Genomic DNA, 15,535 nt, shown 5'->3' with positions numbered 1-15,535 from the left:
CTGTAGTTATATTAACTACATTATTGCCTTTGTTAACCTGTTAATTTTTCTTCTATTTTTCTAAATTTTGATTACCTAAATGACAGCAATGTAGTTGTGCTTATCAAATATACTAATTATACTAACTTAATATTATTTAGAGGAAACGAATTTTGAATTTATGCAAATTTAGTAACTTCTTAATAGTAAAGTTAGTTTTCACTAAAATTATATATATACTCTCATTCTAAAGTTCAAGAGAAAATACGAAAGCCAACGATTATATATAACATGTAAGAAACTCGCAAAAAAATTATATTCTCTATTATCTCGTACACAGAATAACGGTTACACTTATAAATGTTGTTTCTAGGGTGCTTAGTTACACTTATTTATCTCTTTTTGTCGTCAATGATTTGAGATTCGAAAGTAGAAGACAGCATTGTTTAACTAATCGCCCCCTAAAATTCATTGGTTCGTGAACTGTTATCCATACTCTTAAAAATATTATATATATTTAAATTATTGAACGTCAGCTCAGCTCAATTTAAAAACAAAGAAACCGGAAAGGTTTTTAAATTGAGCTGTCTCGATTCTAACAAAATGTCAATCGAGTTATAAAAATAAAATGTCATAATAATATTTAAACAAAAAATTTTGTAAAAAAATATATTTTTTGGAAAAATTTATAAATTTTAGTTAACATTTATAAAACCTAATTCTTTCTTATAATGGCCGATGAAGCTGACGAAAAGGCAAGTGGAGATACAGTTTCAATAGCTAAACCTGATGTGGTCGAGTCCGAACCTATTAAGACTCCAGATGTAGAACTTGTGATTGACGGCTTCGGTTTCATGCCTCAAGACTATGATACTCTATCCAGAACCAAAAGATCTTCTATATTCAAAAAGTTATCTAAAGTAGCGAAAGAAGGAAATCCTAGTGAGCCAGAACACAGCCCGTGCGCCTCTAGTTCAAACATCGATATAGTCAGAAGGTATACCTGGAAGACGAAAAACAGAATGACAGTTCAGGTAAAGTAATTTAATAAAGTAATAGTTAATCTTGATATACGATTACGGTCACGGTGAGCTTTCTCACCGGATAATAGCCAACTGCGCAGAAGAAATTATATTACTTCAAGTGTGTGCACGATCACAGCTGTTTTTATAATAAATAAAAATAACAGGTATTTTGATCCTATTCTAAACTTATAGGATGCTTGAACTGGAATTTTCTTGACAAATAAACCATTAACTTTAGCCCTTCTATGGCAACCTTAGATACTTTCTAATTATATATTCTTAGGTGATAACCTATGGCGCTACAATCACCTCCATTCAAGTTCCTGACAAGAAAGGTGTACCAGACGACGTGATAGCTGGATTTGATACCTTAGAAGAATACTTTCAACCAAGAAATCCATATTTTGGCGCAACTATAGGACGATACGCGAACTTTATCCGTGACGGAAGTGTGTTAGTGAAGCCTTCTGGTAGAGTGTATATGCTTAGCACCAATCATGGTCACAATCATTATAATGGAGGATATATTGGCTTTGACAAGGTACAATTCTCATATACGGAGCTAATATAGAAAACATTATGAGAAATAATAATAAAAATGAGTTATTTGTTATGCGCAATATAAGAGTTAATACTTTTTGGTTTCCAGGTAAATTGGCATTCCTACGTAAAAGGAAATACAGTTATCATGAGCCACGTGTCTGAGCGATTCCATGAAGGATATCCAGGCACATTAATGGCACAAGTATCGTTCGAAGTAACCTGTGACAATAGTCTCAAAATAGAAATGAAATGTACCACGAGTGATCCTACTATTGTTAATTTAAGTAACGCTCCTTATTTCAATCTTGCTGGCCATGTAAGTAATATGATGTGGAATTAATTTTGCTTTTTAAAAACGTAAGAGTTTTTTAATAAATACGGTCGTTTTAAAGTTTCAGTTTAATCTATACAAATAAATAACATTAAAGATCTCAATAAGATAAGAAGTCTCTTTTCAAGTTAATATTGGAATTTGGGAGTTACCAAAACCAAACAATTATTAAATATTTTAGATGATTTTGTCTAATCTAGCCATTATAAAATGGGATGTCTAACAAGCTTGATTGATATGCTCTTTACATTAATTTCGTTAGTTGGGTTGTCGTGGCAACATCTTCGATCTATTCCTCACTGCCAAATTTATATGGCGTTTACTTTTATTTGAAATGTTATGTTCAATTAAATCTATACAATATTTTCTGGGATCAAATATATATCTAGAAATATTGGCGATATATACAGCCAAGATTACGGTGCTTTACGGTGAAGGAAAACATCGTGAGGAAACCATTTCACTGAAATTCTGCCACATGTGTATCCAACCAACTCCAACCCGCGTTAGAGCAGCGTGGTGAAATAAGTTCCAAACCTTCTCCTCAAAAAGAGAGAGGAGGTCTTAGCCCAGTAGTGAGAAATTCACAGGCTGTTACGATACAGCCAAGATAACCCTGTGGTTAGAATATGAATATGAACCGAAGATTCTATGTTAAAACGAGAGTAAACGCCACTGACGTTAGATGTACCTAAATTATATTTTATGCACATTCATGGTCGTGCTCGACGGCAAATAAAAAGATAGCGAGGAAACCATTTCATTTCATTTGTCAGATGTTATTTTACCGCATGTATATATAAATCCAACTCGCATTGGAATAGCTTGGTGGTACAAGCTTCTAAACCCCGGCTGTGATATTAACATACAAAATCATATACCATACTTATTTGTTTATATATGTTATACATTAAACGAGATGTACGAGTAATTAAAAACAGGAATTAATCCTATTTAAAAATATAATAGAAAAGGAGATTAATTTTACTAATTATATACGCATATAACAGAAGAATATAATTCGTTACATTCCAGCATTGTGGTCCTGAAGTTATGTACGATCACATCTTCACAGTGAATGCTGACAAGTACACAGCTGTGGACGATGATGGACTAGTTACAGGTAACAATTTTTTTTTAACAATAATAAACGACGACGCGGCTTCATCTGCGAAATTATGAAATTTCATCAATAACTCGATAACAGCGTGTACTATCGAATCCAGATTTCGTGATTTTCATTTGTTGGCACTGTTCCAAAAGATATTATTATGGCGAATTTTTAACGAGATATTAAAACCCGTCTATATTAGTAATAAGCCAATCACTTACTTAATTAGTTATTCTACCCTCAAACTAGATGTAGTAAAGATTTTATAAGAGATAAAATCAAAATGTCCTTTAATCGAGAAGACTTTTGCAAGCACTTTTGAATCAAACATTTAACAAGATAATATTGAATCTACCGTCAATTTGGAACGTAGATTTTAAAAACTATATATATATATATATATATATAATGCCCGAACATTAACAAATACTATTTGAAATGTCTTATTTAGATAATAAGTTAATTAGATTTAATATTAATCGAATAAATGTTACTTTAATTACAAACCATGATCGAAGCTCGATTAAGCGAATTGCGAAGGCTAATTTAATTTAAATATGTATTACAAAATTCAATACAGCGTTATATATTTTCATTTATATTGTTTCTTATACATTCCAGGACAGAAGAATATTGTTGGAGGAACAGCGTACGATTTCAGAGTGCCAAGAGTATTGAGGACAATGATACCAAAAATACCTATGGGAGGTTATGATATTAATTATTGCATCACGCAAGGAACGGAACAAGACCTAACTTTCCATGCTCGGTAAGTAGCGAAAGTAAGCTAACGGCCGTAAGTGTCCCACGACCCAAGATTTTAACCTGCGATTGCGTGATTAGGATTTAAGTATTTTACCAGTTAGACTATATTATTATATATTTTTTAAATTATATTATTAAAATTTATTAAAAAAACTGGTTGAACGTTCCGACTTCATACGGGTGATATAAGTTTTTTTGTTGTTGAAAAACTTGGTATCCGATCGAGTGCCATCTACCAGGTTAAATCTCCAACCATCTAGGGTGCCAAACACACAAAAACATTCAATAAAATCGGTCCGTCAAAAAACGTATAGACGAATTATATATATAAAGATATTTAAGTCCAGATTTTTAATATTGTTTTGGTTACAGGTTTGTATTGAATCTGGTTTTTCTAGTCATTAATAAATACATACTCGTTTTTCCAATAACCAAATTATGATACTGCTGACCTCGACCCTGATTCTAAATTCAAACCCAAGTTGGGTCATCATCAATATTGGGTTTATCATTCAACTAATTCTACTTCAATAATAATTAGTCAGTATTTACACAACCGTACCTAGGAGAGCATGTAAAGCCGTTATTCTGGATCCTGTTGAATCCTGTAGAGTTGAACAGTCTCTTCCCAAAATCGATCTGGATTACGTCATCAGCAATTAATTGATTATATAAATCAAGTCAAGTCAATTCCTTAGAGTAAAAATAAGCAAGCTATAGAGCGTGCAAATCGCTAGTCCGTTTTGTTGGTTGTGAGATGTATGTAAAGACATAAAATTATTGCTTAATCACAATCGTTCGTTATCCACTGATACCCTAACATTTTATCTTTACCATACGAATTTAAAATAAAAAAAATTACAGAAGTGTGGTATTGATGAATTACTCGACTTTAAAGTATTTTACTTGTATATGCGCTATTCCTACTTGTGCTCACAGCTCCAATTAATATCAGCTTATTAAAATACTATTAATAATTTCCGCCCGCGGCTCAGCCTGCGAGTGAGGAGGAGATGTGAGATACCATATGTCCTCATTGAGGAGTATTCTCCTCAAAAGGAGAGAAGACCTAGTAGTGGAATATTTACAGACTATAACATTAGGTATTTACAAATCGGGTTTTGCTTATTTCAGATGTCTTCATCCTTTGACCGGGAGGGTTCTAGAGGTGTACAGCAACCAACCTGGTATGCAGTTCTATACGGGCAACCTTCTCCCAGATCCAGATAAAATTATTGAGGTCAGTTTTACTGAATTAATTTTGTAATAACTTTCTAATACTCTAGTGAAGTTTCATAACTTCGCGGATGTATATTTCACTACATATATGTATGCATTTGTATCACTTGGTTAAATATTATGTTAAAGTCAATTTAGATATTCAGTAACAGCCTGTTAATGCCCACTGCTGGGCTAAGGCCTCCTCTTCCTTTTTGAGGAGAAGGCTAAGAGCTTATTCCACCACGCTGCTACAATGCTGGTTGGTAGAATACACATGTGACATAATTTCAATGAAATTAGACACATGCAGGTTTCCTCACGATGTTTTCCTTCACCGTCAAGTACGAAATGAATTATAATCACAAATTAAGCACATGAAAATTAAGTGGTGCTTGCCTCATTCTTAAGAAATTTAATTTCACGACATAAAAATTATTTAAATCGAACGATGAATATTTATAATAATAATAATTTTATTTAAAAACTAGATCAGGTACAAAATGTCAACGATTATAACTGCTATAGTGTAAAACTGTGATGCAGTTATTAACATCCGCCAACAAAGCGATCTCTATCTATTTTGTAAAACATTTGGCATGCACTAAACAAAAAAAAATACGCGATAGAATTAAAATTAACAGATTACAAATTTACAACATTTTAAACAAATTCAACGAATAATTAAAGCATTTCAGATTTAGACGAGACATTGTGTGAATAAAAATTTTTATATTACTATTTAAATAATAATAATAGTCAAATAAATTTAATAATTATAATAACAATAAAGGACATTACACATCATCATCATCCATGGATGCATGGGAACTTGCCTCTACCAATATATGCTTGAATCCGGTCAGCCGCCTCCATTTTAATAATATTTATTAAAGACTTAATAAAAAACATTAATTTTATTTATGTATGATATGATATTATGTAAATTGTGCTAGCCACTTGTGTTTGTTTGTTTGTTGTGTTTGTAGTATACTAACTTTTATTTTGTTAAGTGAAGCCGAGATGGCCCAGTGGTCCCAATAACCAATCTTAACCATTGATGAATTTTCATGTGCTTAATTTGTGTTTATAATTCATCTCGTGCTTCCGGGTGAAGGAAAACATCGTGAGGAAACCTGCAGGGCGGATATAAATCTGCCACACGTGTCCAAAATTGCAGCATCGTGGTGGAATAAGCTCCAAAACTTCTCCTCAAAAAGAAAAGAGGTCAACAGTAGAACATTGTCACTGAGTGGTCGACTTTGTACATAATTTGTTGGTCTTTTCAAGGATCTTGTGGTCTGTAGCTTAACAAACTAGGCACTCGAATTTTAATGTCAAAAATATTAGCTATGTAGATAGTATAATCATTCCTTTGTCAGCGAGCATCCAACCATACCATAGCCATATTATCGGTAATATTTTATTCCAGTCCAATTCGTAATTATTTAAACAAGCAAACTGCAATATTGTCTTTAATAAACTGATTATAACGTTTTGTTTGTCAGTAGAGTGAGGTTAGATATTCATTTCTAATAGGATATTTTCTGTTTTATTCAGCGTATATTTAAATCTTACTCTTTTCAACTACTACTAGTGTTTAGAATCTAACACCTCAGAACCACAATAGCTCTCTATAAGGATTTTATGGCCATATCGGTTTTCTAGTGCTTAGAGGACCGCAGTTCTCGAGGTTCTCGAGAATAAATCAGTCCGACAAATAAAATTGGGTTTTTATCATTAAAAATTCCCAGTAGCAGCCCGGAATCTTTGGATTGTTACACCACTGTACTTCTGAAAGCACTTAAAACCGTTGGACTCTTCGGTCGTGCCGGATTTGCCGTCCCATCACCTGTGCACCTATGTTGGCGCTCACACTTATGCACTATAATATGTTCTGCGCTGATGGCTATGCTTTTTTAATGATACCAAAATTGATTCGAAGACATCATTAATTCTGAGATTAAATAAATTATTTACTAAAGCTATATATTATTGATTAATAATTTTTTATATGGCATGAAAGAAAATTTAACGGTTCAAAGTTCTTAAGTTACAATTAAATGTAAATTCTGTTAAGTAGGAGCCCGTCGGTGATGAAGAAGAAAAGACTGAGTCTGAGAGTGGAAGCGATAGTGAGTCTAGCAGCGACGAATCTAGTGCGAAAGGCGAAGAGGCGAATGAAGAAGAAAGCGAGGTGAAACGTTTCATTTTAATTTAGACTCGAATATTTTATATTATTAGGTTATTATATTTGGAACGAGTGCTAATACTATAACTTAAATTTATGAAAACAATTAAAAATATATAATATATATTCGGCGCAGCTTCGCACAGGGGGTCTCGTTACATTTATTTGGAATAATGACATAAAGACAAATGTTATGATAGTACATATGAAGTCAATTGATATGAAACCTCTAGTATACTGGTACTAGTAATATGTAATTGGTGTAACATATCTTGTAATATCACTTTAAACCTCCTTGTCCAATTTGTGTATTAACCGTTACACATTGAATACATCGTCGCGAACTTTTTTATAAGTTTGTATTTTTAAGCTAAAAAACTTTTTTATAGAAAACATTCATATATATCTAAGAAACTCATTCAGTCCACGTTTTTTCATCGACTAACGTTGCAGATTTGATTTCCACGTACCATCCTTTTATTTTATCAGAAATATTTGTAGCCGTAGTAGTAAAATGAAATTCTATAACATGTGGGCATCCAAAAAACAGAACAGGATAAGCGTGATGGAATAAGCCCCAAAACCTTATTAAGGACGAGAGGAAAGCTTTGCCCAGCAATGGGACGTACTTGGTATTATCCTCAACTGCTCGTACTGATGATACATTTTGTTTCAGGGCAAGAAAAGCTACGGTTATGTGCCGTTAATGGGAAAGAATGGGACGTATTATAGAAAACATGGCCTTTTTTGTGTCATGCCTCAAAATTATCCAGATGCCGTTAATCATGTAAATATAATCTTATTAAATATAATTTTCTATTTGAATTCACCAGTTAAGAAGTTTGTACTGAATAATAAAAGCTGTTTGTTTTTTTTTTAACTTTAAATTTTGAGCACTTGTAGATGTCTTTTCTTTTTAAGTATTATTATTTGTTTTATTCACAAACGTTGCTAAACGGATGATTAGTTAAACAATGCTGTGTCTTCTTCTATCGATGTCAAATCAATATAAAAGTAAAAAAAAAAACTTTATTTCACATAAGTAGCATCCATAGTGGTTTAGTAAAAAATAATAATGACAGAAGCGAAATGAGTTTTTAACTAAGAAGCCATTATAAGCAACGTTTATAAATAATGTCGTATATGTTTTTTGTTACAGAAAAACTTCCCAAACTCTGTGTTGAATCCAGGCGAAGTATATGTTCATAAAATACAATACAAATTTGGTATTCTACTCGGGAAATATGTCTAAACAATATTGCTTCATAACATTTGTATTGATAAAAATTGTACAATGTCGGAATACTTAAAAAATGTTTATAAGTAACGTTTAAATCAAAATGTATAATGTAATAAATACATATTTTTATACATAAGTTTCTGAACTTATTTTATATTGCAATTTTTTTATATACAGGTGAGTTGCAATAATAAAAATTAAATAATATAAAATTTTATGCAACGACGGCCTTACTTATGATGATGTCGTCCAGGCCAGATTAAAGAAGAAGAAGATATGTACGACAGTTAAAAACAATAGAGTTTCTGATAGGTACAGCGTTGGTGTATTTATATCCAGGGTAAATGGGTTTCTTCTGGGCAAACGTGCTACATCCTAGACCGTGACGATGCTTAAGATCTGGCAAATCAACGGTCAAACGCTTGCCTATTAACTATGAAAAAAACTGGCGTAGGATCGATTGCTTTAGGTTTTTTGCAACTACTAAATTCCGAGGTTATTGAAAAAAATTTGCAGAGTTTTATTTTATGGTCTACTTGGGATTTGAATCCGGTATTTATAGATCTGCATGCATGCTTTTTAACTAGCTAATCAACGGTTATGATAAGACGTAAGGTAATATAACATTACAGTTTTATTACAAGCTGTCAGCTGGTCAAGTATATTAAAGGACCGATAGCCAATGGGGTAGATGAGTGGAGACCGCAGTTCGACAACACAGCATAGTCTAACCAGCCAGGTGGACCGACGAATTGAAGAAAGTGGAGGGACTCGAATGAATGCGGCGGGCTAAGAGAGTTTTGATGCAGCATAAGAGCACAAACCGCTAGTGTATTTCTCCGCCGTACGATGACGGGTCACACGAGTTTAGAGCATCAGTATTTTATTTGGAACTAGCTGACCCGCCTCACAGACGTCCTGTTAAATTTTCACTTAATACAAAAGTCACATTTCAAAAAGTTTCCCAACTTTATGGAAATTAAATTTATTTTATCGTATGATTTAAGTATGTTATGGATGGTCTATATCAGCTAAGCTGTGGTTATAAACATTTGTGGAGTTGAAATGACTTTTAATTAAATAAACATATATTTCCTGATTCCATTTTTATTTATTTTAACTATTTAATAGTTTAAAAACAACATCATTTATTGATCCTGATAGCGGATAGAATCATCCTATAATATTTATTTATAAATATACTTTTGGTATATTAAAGTAATTTTAAACTTTAATAACTTTGAAGTTATAAAGAGCAAATTCAATTACATTTTTCATTAAAAATGAAATCGTTTTTGTGTTTCCATTCTTTGATCTACGTGAAAATTTATAATTCAAATAAATAATTAAGTTTCTTTGTTTCCTTCTTTCTTCATACATAAGTATTATTTAGGCCAAATATTATTATACAAATAAAAAAAAATTACTTTGTACAAAAAATTATCATGAGTATTTATTGCCTCCATGGCAAGAATGCTAGCATTATTCCTATCGTCTGGGTAAAGAAAGAACCAGTCTGTAAGCGAAGGTAATTGGGTTAGGGTTTTTGGATTATTATAAATGTACATAGTTTATAACTTGTATATCCAGACACCAGCAATCCATAAGTTGTAATGATTTCTTTCGACTGTTGTATGATTTACGAAGTTCCCAAATATAGCGTAATATAATCTATGATGTTAGGATGCAATAAGTTGAGTTTTGTGTAGTTATTTTATCTTCTTATTATTTATTGATACCAGATAGATATTGGTATAAATTATGTATAATTGCAGATTAGTTAGGAAGAAAAATAATATTAACAGGTTTGGGTGAGACCTAGCTGAGCAAATTAAAAATTTACTGATTTGATTATGAGGGAGCTTGATTGTATCATATTAATTTCTTACGATGTTACTTGTTTAAGTCAGCTTAGTCTGCAAGGATAGAAATAGTAAAAAGTATAAGCTTATTTAGTATTATAATTCAACAGTAATTTTTAACATTTCATGCTCAAGTAATTGATTTCAAAGTCTGTGTTTTTAAAATATTTTGCATATATGTACATATCTTAAATCAATAGATTTTTATAATGAAAAAAGTTTTATAATTCTGTTTATCAAAACATTTCTTGATGCATTCAGCTAAATTCATTAAAAGCTAGCTTATAAATGTGATCAAAACAATAGCAATGTACCAGGTAATATCTGAATCTTAATTTCTTAAAGATTTCCATAAAAATAAAGATTATGAAAATAAATAAAAAAGTAAAAGAAACATGATTTTGTAAATATTTGTCAATGTCTGTCTCAATAAACTAAAGTGACAGGTGACATTGGCATTTGGCATTGACTTTCACGAAGACGAGTTACAAGGAAATTAAAATGTTTCTTTGTACAAATACAATCTTCATTACATTTCAAAGCTCAAAACAGATTGTTATGATTTTATGGATATCATAAAAATAAACATGAATTGTTTCAAAGCCTGTTAATAATTGTCCATCAACTTTTTTCTATTTTCTCATTACTAGATCGTGTCTGGGAAAAATATGTACCTATTCGATGAAACATGGTTAATGAGTAAATCAAACTTATATAAGAAGTGAGTAAGAAGCTTTAAAGACGTGCCACCAAAATCATAAGCCGATAGAACTAATTTATAATAAAAACAAAAAATATAAGTGGACTAAAATATTTTTTTATTTAAGAATTTAATTTCTTTTGTAAAATAAATATATTTTTCTTATTATTACAAATTATAATAAAACTAGCTGTAAGTAGTAGCGTGTAAGACTAAGTAAAATTGTAATATATATGTAATAATATTAGATGTGATACAAATTATTATTATATTACGAATTATGGTCATATTTTTAATCTGGCAACAAGAACATTGACAGATACTCTTTATGGCGCGAAACTGATAGATTTTGAATTCTTTTGACGAGCATTGCGGATTGCGTCTAGTTTTTACAACTCAGAAGTGAGATAAATACAACATACCCATAGTTAATTGGAATGTATAAAAATAAAATATTGAATACGAAAATATTAATAAAATGGCCTTTGAAGGAGCCACTTTACTCCAGATATGAAGTCAGTACAATAAACACCGTCGACGCGCTTACTTATTAAACGAAAACTGGACGAATAAAGAGAAACAACACAAACGAGACCGAAACATGCGTAGTGAGTCCACGGATGAGGCGAGCGGATGAATAGACATCAAACACGAACTGAAGAATAGCGTTGAGGAAGTTGGAAACTTAGCCACAAGCTTGAACACGAGCATCGAGTGAGCCGCGGGCGTGAATACGAGCATCGAGTGACCCGAAGGCGTGAACACGAGCATAGAGTGAGACGCAGCACAGAAAGTAAGCCGAACGACAAGCGTCATTCCAAACGACGACGCAGGTCATCTGATCAGAGTAACACATCGTGTACCGTAAGTGGCGCGGTGAATTACGAGACTAAGCAGGTAAGAAAATCTATTTTTGCAATTAGTGAAACTCATTTGTTTTTTTTGTAACAGAGTTAGTAAAATCCTTGTCAAATGTTTGGCCGGATGGCAATATGTTTACAATATTAGGTAATGTAATTTCTGAGTTTGATCTAACGATGAAAGGACAAACAATTCAAATTTGGCTTAATTTTATTGATTTTTCAATTGAGAATAACAATGAGCTTAGCAATAATGATTATGTATAAATGATCTTTTGATTATTACTTTTTATATATTTTATTTTATATGATTAGTGTTGGAATATTGGTATGGAATATTTAAAATATTATAAATATTAAGTAGATCTGCAATATATGATCTTCTTCTTCTTCAGCCTAGCGTTTTCCCGGCCTAGTAACGCCAGGGTCCGCTTTCCTGCATCTATGCCTCCACTTTGCCCGATCTAAAGCGTCCTCCTTAGTGAGATCGTGCTCTCTCATATCGTCCCTCACAACATCGAGCCAGCGCTTCTTGGGCCTGCCGCGGGATCTAGGGCCTTCGACAACAAATTTTCAGGCATCGGTTCCCGACATAGTCTGGTGGTCTGCGGCTAATGTGGCCAAACCAACGCAGACGGCTTTCCTGCAACTTATCCGCTACATCGCAAACTCCAAGGCTGCTTGCGGATGTGCTCGTTACGAATGCGATCTAGTCCCGTAACGCCACACATCCACCGCAGCATCTTCATTTCCGCGACGTGAAGTTGCTGAACGTGTCTCGCGAGAGCTGGCCACGTCTCGCTGCCGTACAATAAGACTAGTCGGATGATGCACTTGTACACAAGGCCCTTTAATTTCACCGGTATCCTGCGATCACAGATTACCCCGGTGACTTCCCGCCATTTGGCCCAGGCTGCGTTTATTCGAGCTCTGACGTCGTGGTCGACTGTACCAGACTCGTGCAGTACGGACGCGAGGTATTTAAACTTTTCCGCCTTGATAACAGATTCTCCCCCTATCTTTATGGGTTCGGTCCGTACAGCCACAGGCCATATACTCGGTCTTCGCAACATTTAGCATCAGACCTCCGCTCTCTAGCACACCCTTCCACTGGTTCACCTTTTGCTCCAATACCTGTTTGTCCTCATCTACCAGTGCAATGTCATCAGCATACATCATGAGCCAGGGAGACGACTCATGGGCTTTCACTGTGACAAGACGTTGTCCAGAGCTGGCCACGTCTCGCTGACAAAAAATCAAGCACTACACTGAACAGAAAAGGACTCAGGGCCGAGCCTTGGTGGACACCAACTGTGATCGGGAAAGGGCGTGTGTCGCCAACGGCGGTCCGTACTATTGATTCCGAATTATGGTACATGTCTCGGATAATGTCAATATAAATTTGTGGCACGTTCTTCATCTTCAATATATGATATGTTGTCATAATTATTTTGTAATCAATTATTAGGCGAATAACATAAGAATGATGTCATGGTTATTAAGAATAAGTTACTTGTTTTCTTTGAACAGGCGTGTAAAAGAAATTAAGAATGAAATTGTGATATTGTTTTGCACATCTATGCGCTCGCAGTTTACGGTAGTGCAGACATGAATAAGACGAGAGTGCAGGCTATGAGCAGTCAGTGCTGATACGAATGGAATCAATTAATTGATATCGCACAGATGATTATAGATCGTAGCAGACTGAACAAGATATTTATATATACCTTATACTTAATTCAAATACAGGTAATGAGCTATTAGAGGAGAAAATGAAAAGTATTACGTTATTGTTGTACTTACTACGTATGTTTTATGTGAACACAGGCAATGAGCAATCAGTGCAGAATTTGAGCATCATAATGTAGTTGGTATAGCACAGATGATTATAGATCGTAGCAGACTGCCTAGATGTGATAGTTATAGTAATAAGAAACTATTTTTTTATACAAATATTATTGTTTCCTTAGTATGGTATTCTGCGAGAATTATTATTATTTTTTGTTTATTTTATATCATTTGAAAGAGAGGTCTCACTCATCAAAGGATGGCCGAGCTGTAAGACTAAGTCAGATTGTAACATATTATATTAGATGTGGTACAAATTATTATTATATTACAAATTATAGTTATATTTTTATTATGGCAACAAGAACATATACAAATACTCTTTAGGGCGCAAAACTGATAGACTTAGAATTCTTTTTACGAGCATTGCGGATTGCGTGTTGAGATCTAGTTTTTACACGCGTGAGAAGTGCATAAGATGTATTACAGAATAAAAAAGTACCTAACTCTATCTCTCTAACACTACACAACGCAACATGTAACACGCAACATGCAACGTTCTTTATCCACATAAACAAAGAATTGTGAAGATTACTCAATTACAATATTGACAAATAAATATCTTTTGACATTAATTCAGTAAAATATTGAACAATTAGCAATCTTAATTTTTATAACGGTTTATTGCGAACACTTAAGAATGTAATGAAAAAAAAAATGAATGCATCACAACTGTCATCTTCAATAAAAGAAGAACCTTTAGAGCTACTTCTGTGCTTCCTGTGTTCCTATCCGTTTCTTGCGAAATATAAGCAAAAAAGATATTTTAGCAGTACCTACATATTACTAGTATCAGCAAAGTTTATTTTCCGAAACTAATATAAAATATCTTATAAAGTAATCTTAAGTTGATTCAATTATTATGAAACTGCAAAATGACAAGGCGCCTAAAGACAACATGGGTTTTGACATTTTTTCTCAGAGGCTAATTTGTTATAATCTATCTTAATTATCTATTTTAATTGAAACTTCTTCGTTATAAAAGTAATCAATTTTTACATAAGTATTTAATGCTTGGTCCTGCTTCATTCTGCTATGTAACATGTTGTACCTATTGCGTTTCACTAGGTTAAGAAATAAAAACTTGTGTAATCAAAATATCGGTGTACAAAAAAATGGCAAAAAAGTAACAACTTCTTGTTACTAATATCCGCAATTTAACTTATATTTTAAATTGCGGATAATTAATACAGTTGTGGTGTGATTGAATGTTGATATATCTTAGTTTATAAATATTTCATACTAATAAGTAATGAAAAAACTGATCTGTCTAGTAATTGCGTAAAAAAAAAATACGAAAAATATTCTACACTTTGTATAGCCTTTAAGCATGTATAGCTACTAACATAGTATACATACAATGTAAACTGTACTTTCGACATATTGGATAAGATTTGTATGAAAAGGTAAAATAAAACAGCAAAGATCTGATTTGATTCTTGTTTATTTGATGAGGATGATGTGATGATGCCCTCTTATATGATATCGGCCACGGCGGCAAATCTCAAGACCAACCAACTGCGCAGGACATAATTAGGACTTGATCAGGCGTTGGTCCTGCAACGGCGTTACGTGCTTTTTGAGGCACGGGAGTGTACAACTACACTTGCAACTTCCAGAGTCCAGGCTGCTACTGAGAATCGATAGAACAACTCAATAACTTTTTAACCTGTCCCAACCTGGGACCTAAAACACATGACCTCAGAATCTGCGGCCATATATCTAGCTACTTAACTAACGAAGCAGGATAATTTTTTTTTTGTGAAGCCCGTCTGAGTAGACCTCATCCACGTGCCTGGGGTAATCCCGCTACGAACCCGCGGAGGAAGGCTGTCCCGGTGTGGGCTCTACTCTCCAGCCTT

At 33.3% G+C, this 15,535-nt stretch overlaps 1 protein-coding gene across 5 annotated transcripts; it reads left to right on the top strand.

Annotated features, from left to right (window-relative positions):
- Positions 1-603: 603 nt before the first annotated feature.
- Positions 604-9,496, top strand: LOC126780323 (galactose mutarotase-like). Of its 5 annotated transcripts, none has more exons than XR_007670477.1 (10): positions 604-1,013; positions 1,288-1,545; positions 1,654-1,863; positions 2,914-3,001; positions 3,611-3,758; positions 4,889-4,994; positions 7,056-7,169; positions 7,840-7,950; positions 8,323-8,486; positions 8,581-9,496. XR_007670477.1 is itself a non-coding variant. In XM_050504704.1 (9 exons), exons 1-9 carry the CDS (start codon positions 711-713, stop codon positions 8,413-8,415), a joined length of 1,431 nt encoding a protein of 476 aa, XP_050360661.1. In that variant the 5' UTR covers positions 604-710; the 3' UTR covers positions 8,416-9,496. The 5 variants fall into 5 exon arrangements, 2 of the variants coding, with proteins under 2 accessions (XP_050360661.1, XP_050360662.1); XR_007670479.1 differs by having other exon boundaries at positions 8,323-8,715; positions 9,036-9,496; XR_007670478.1 differs by having other exon boundaries at positions 8,323-8,955; positions 9,036-9,496.
- Positions 9,497-15,535: the final 6,039 nt, after the last annotated feature.

The sequence above is a fragment of the Nymphalis io genome, chromosome Z (genome assembly GCF_905147045.1).
Source record: "Nymphalis io chromosome Z, ilAglIoxx1.1, whole genome shotgun sequence".
Lineage (NCBI taxonomy): Eukaryota > Metazoa > Arthropoda > Insecta > Lepidoptera > Nymphalidae > Nymphalis > Nymphalis io.
This window is presented reverse-complemented; position numbering and strand designations above follow the sequence as displayed.

What these genes read in the sequence shown, in the direction of transcription:
- LOC126780323 (XM_050504704.1), top strand. Translation starts at nt 711, where the DNA reads ATGGCCGATGAAGCTGACGAAAAGGCAAGTGGAGATACAGTTTCAATA. An exon ending in AAAACAGAATGACAGTTCAG is followed by an intron (nt 1,014 to 1,287) that starts GTAAAGTAATTT and finishes ATATATTCTTAG; the next exon opens with GTGATAACCTATGGCGCTAC. An exon ending in CGAATGAAGAAGAAAGCGAG is followed by an intron (nt 7,170 to 7,839) that starts GTGAAACGTTTC and finishes ATTTTGTTTCAG; the next exon opens with GGCAAGAAAAGCTACGGTTA.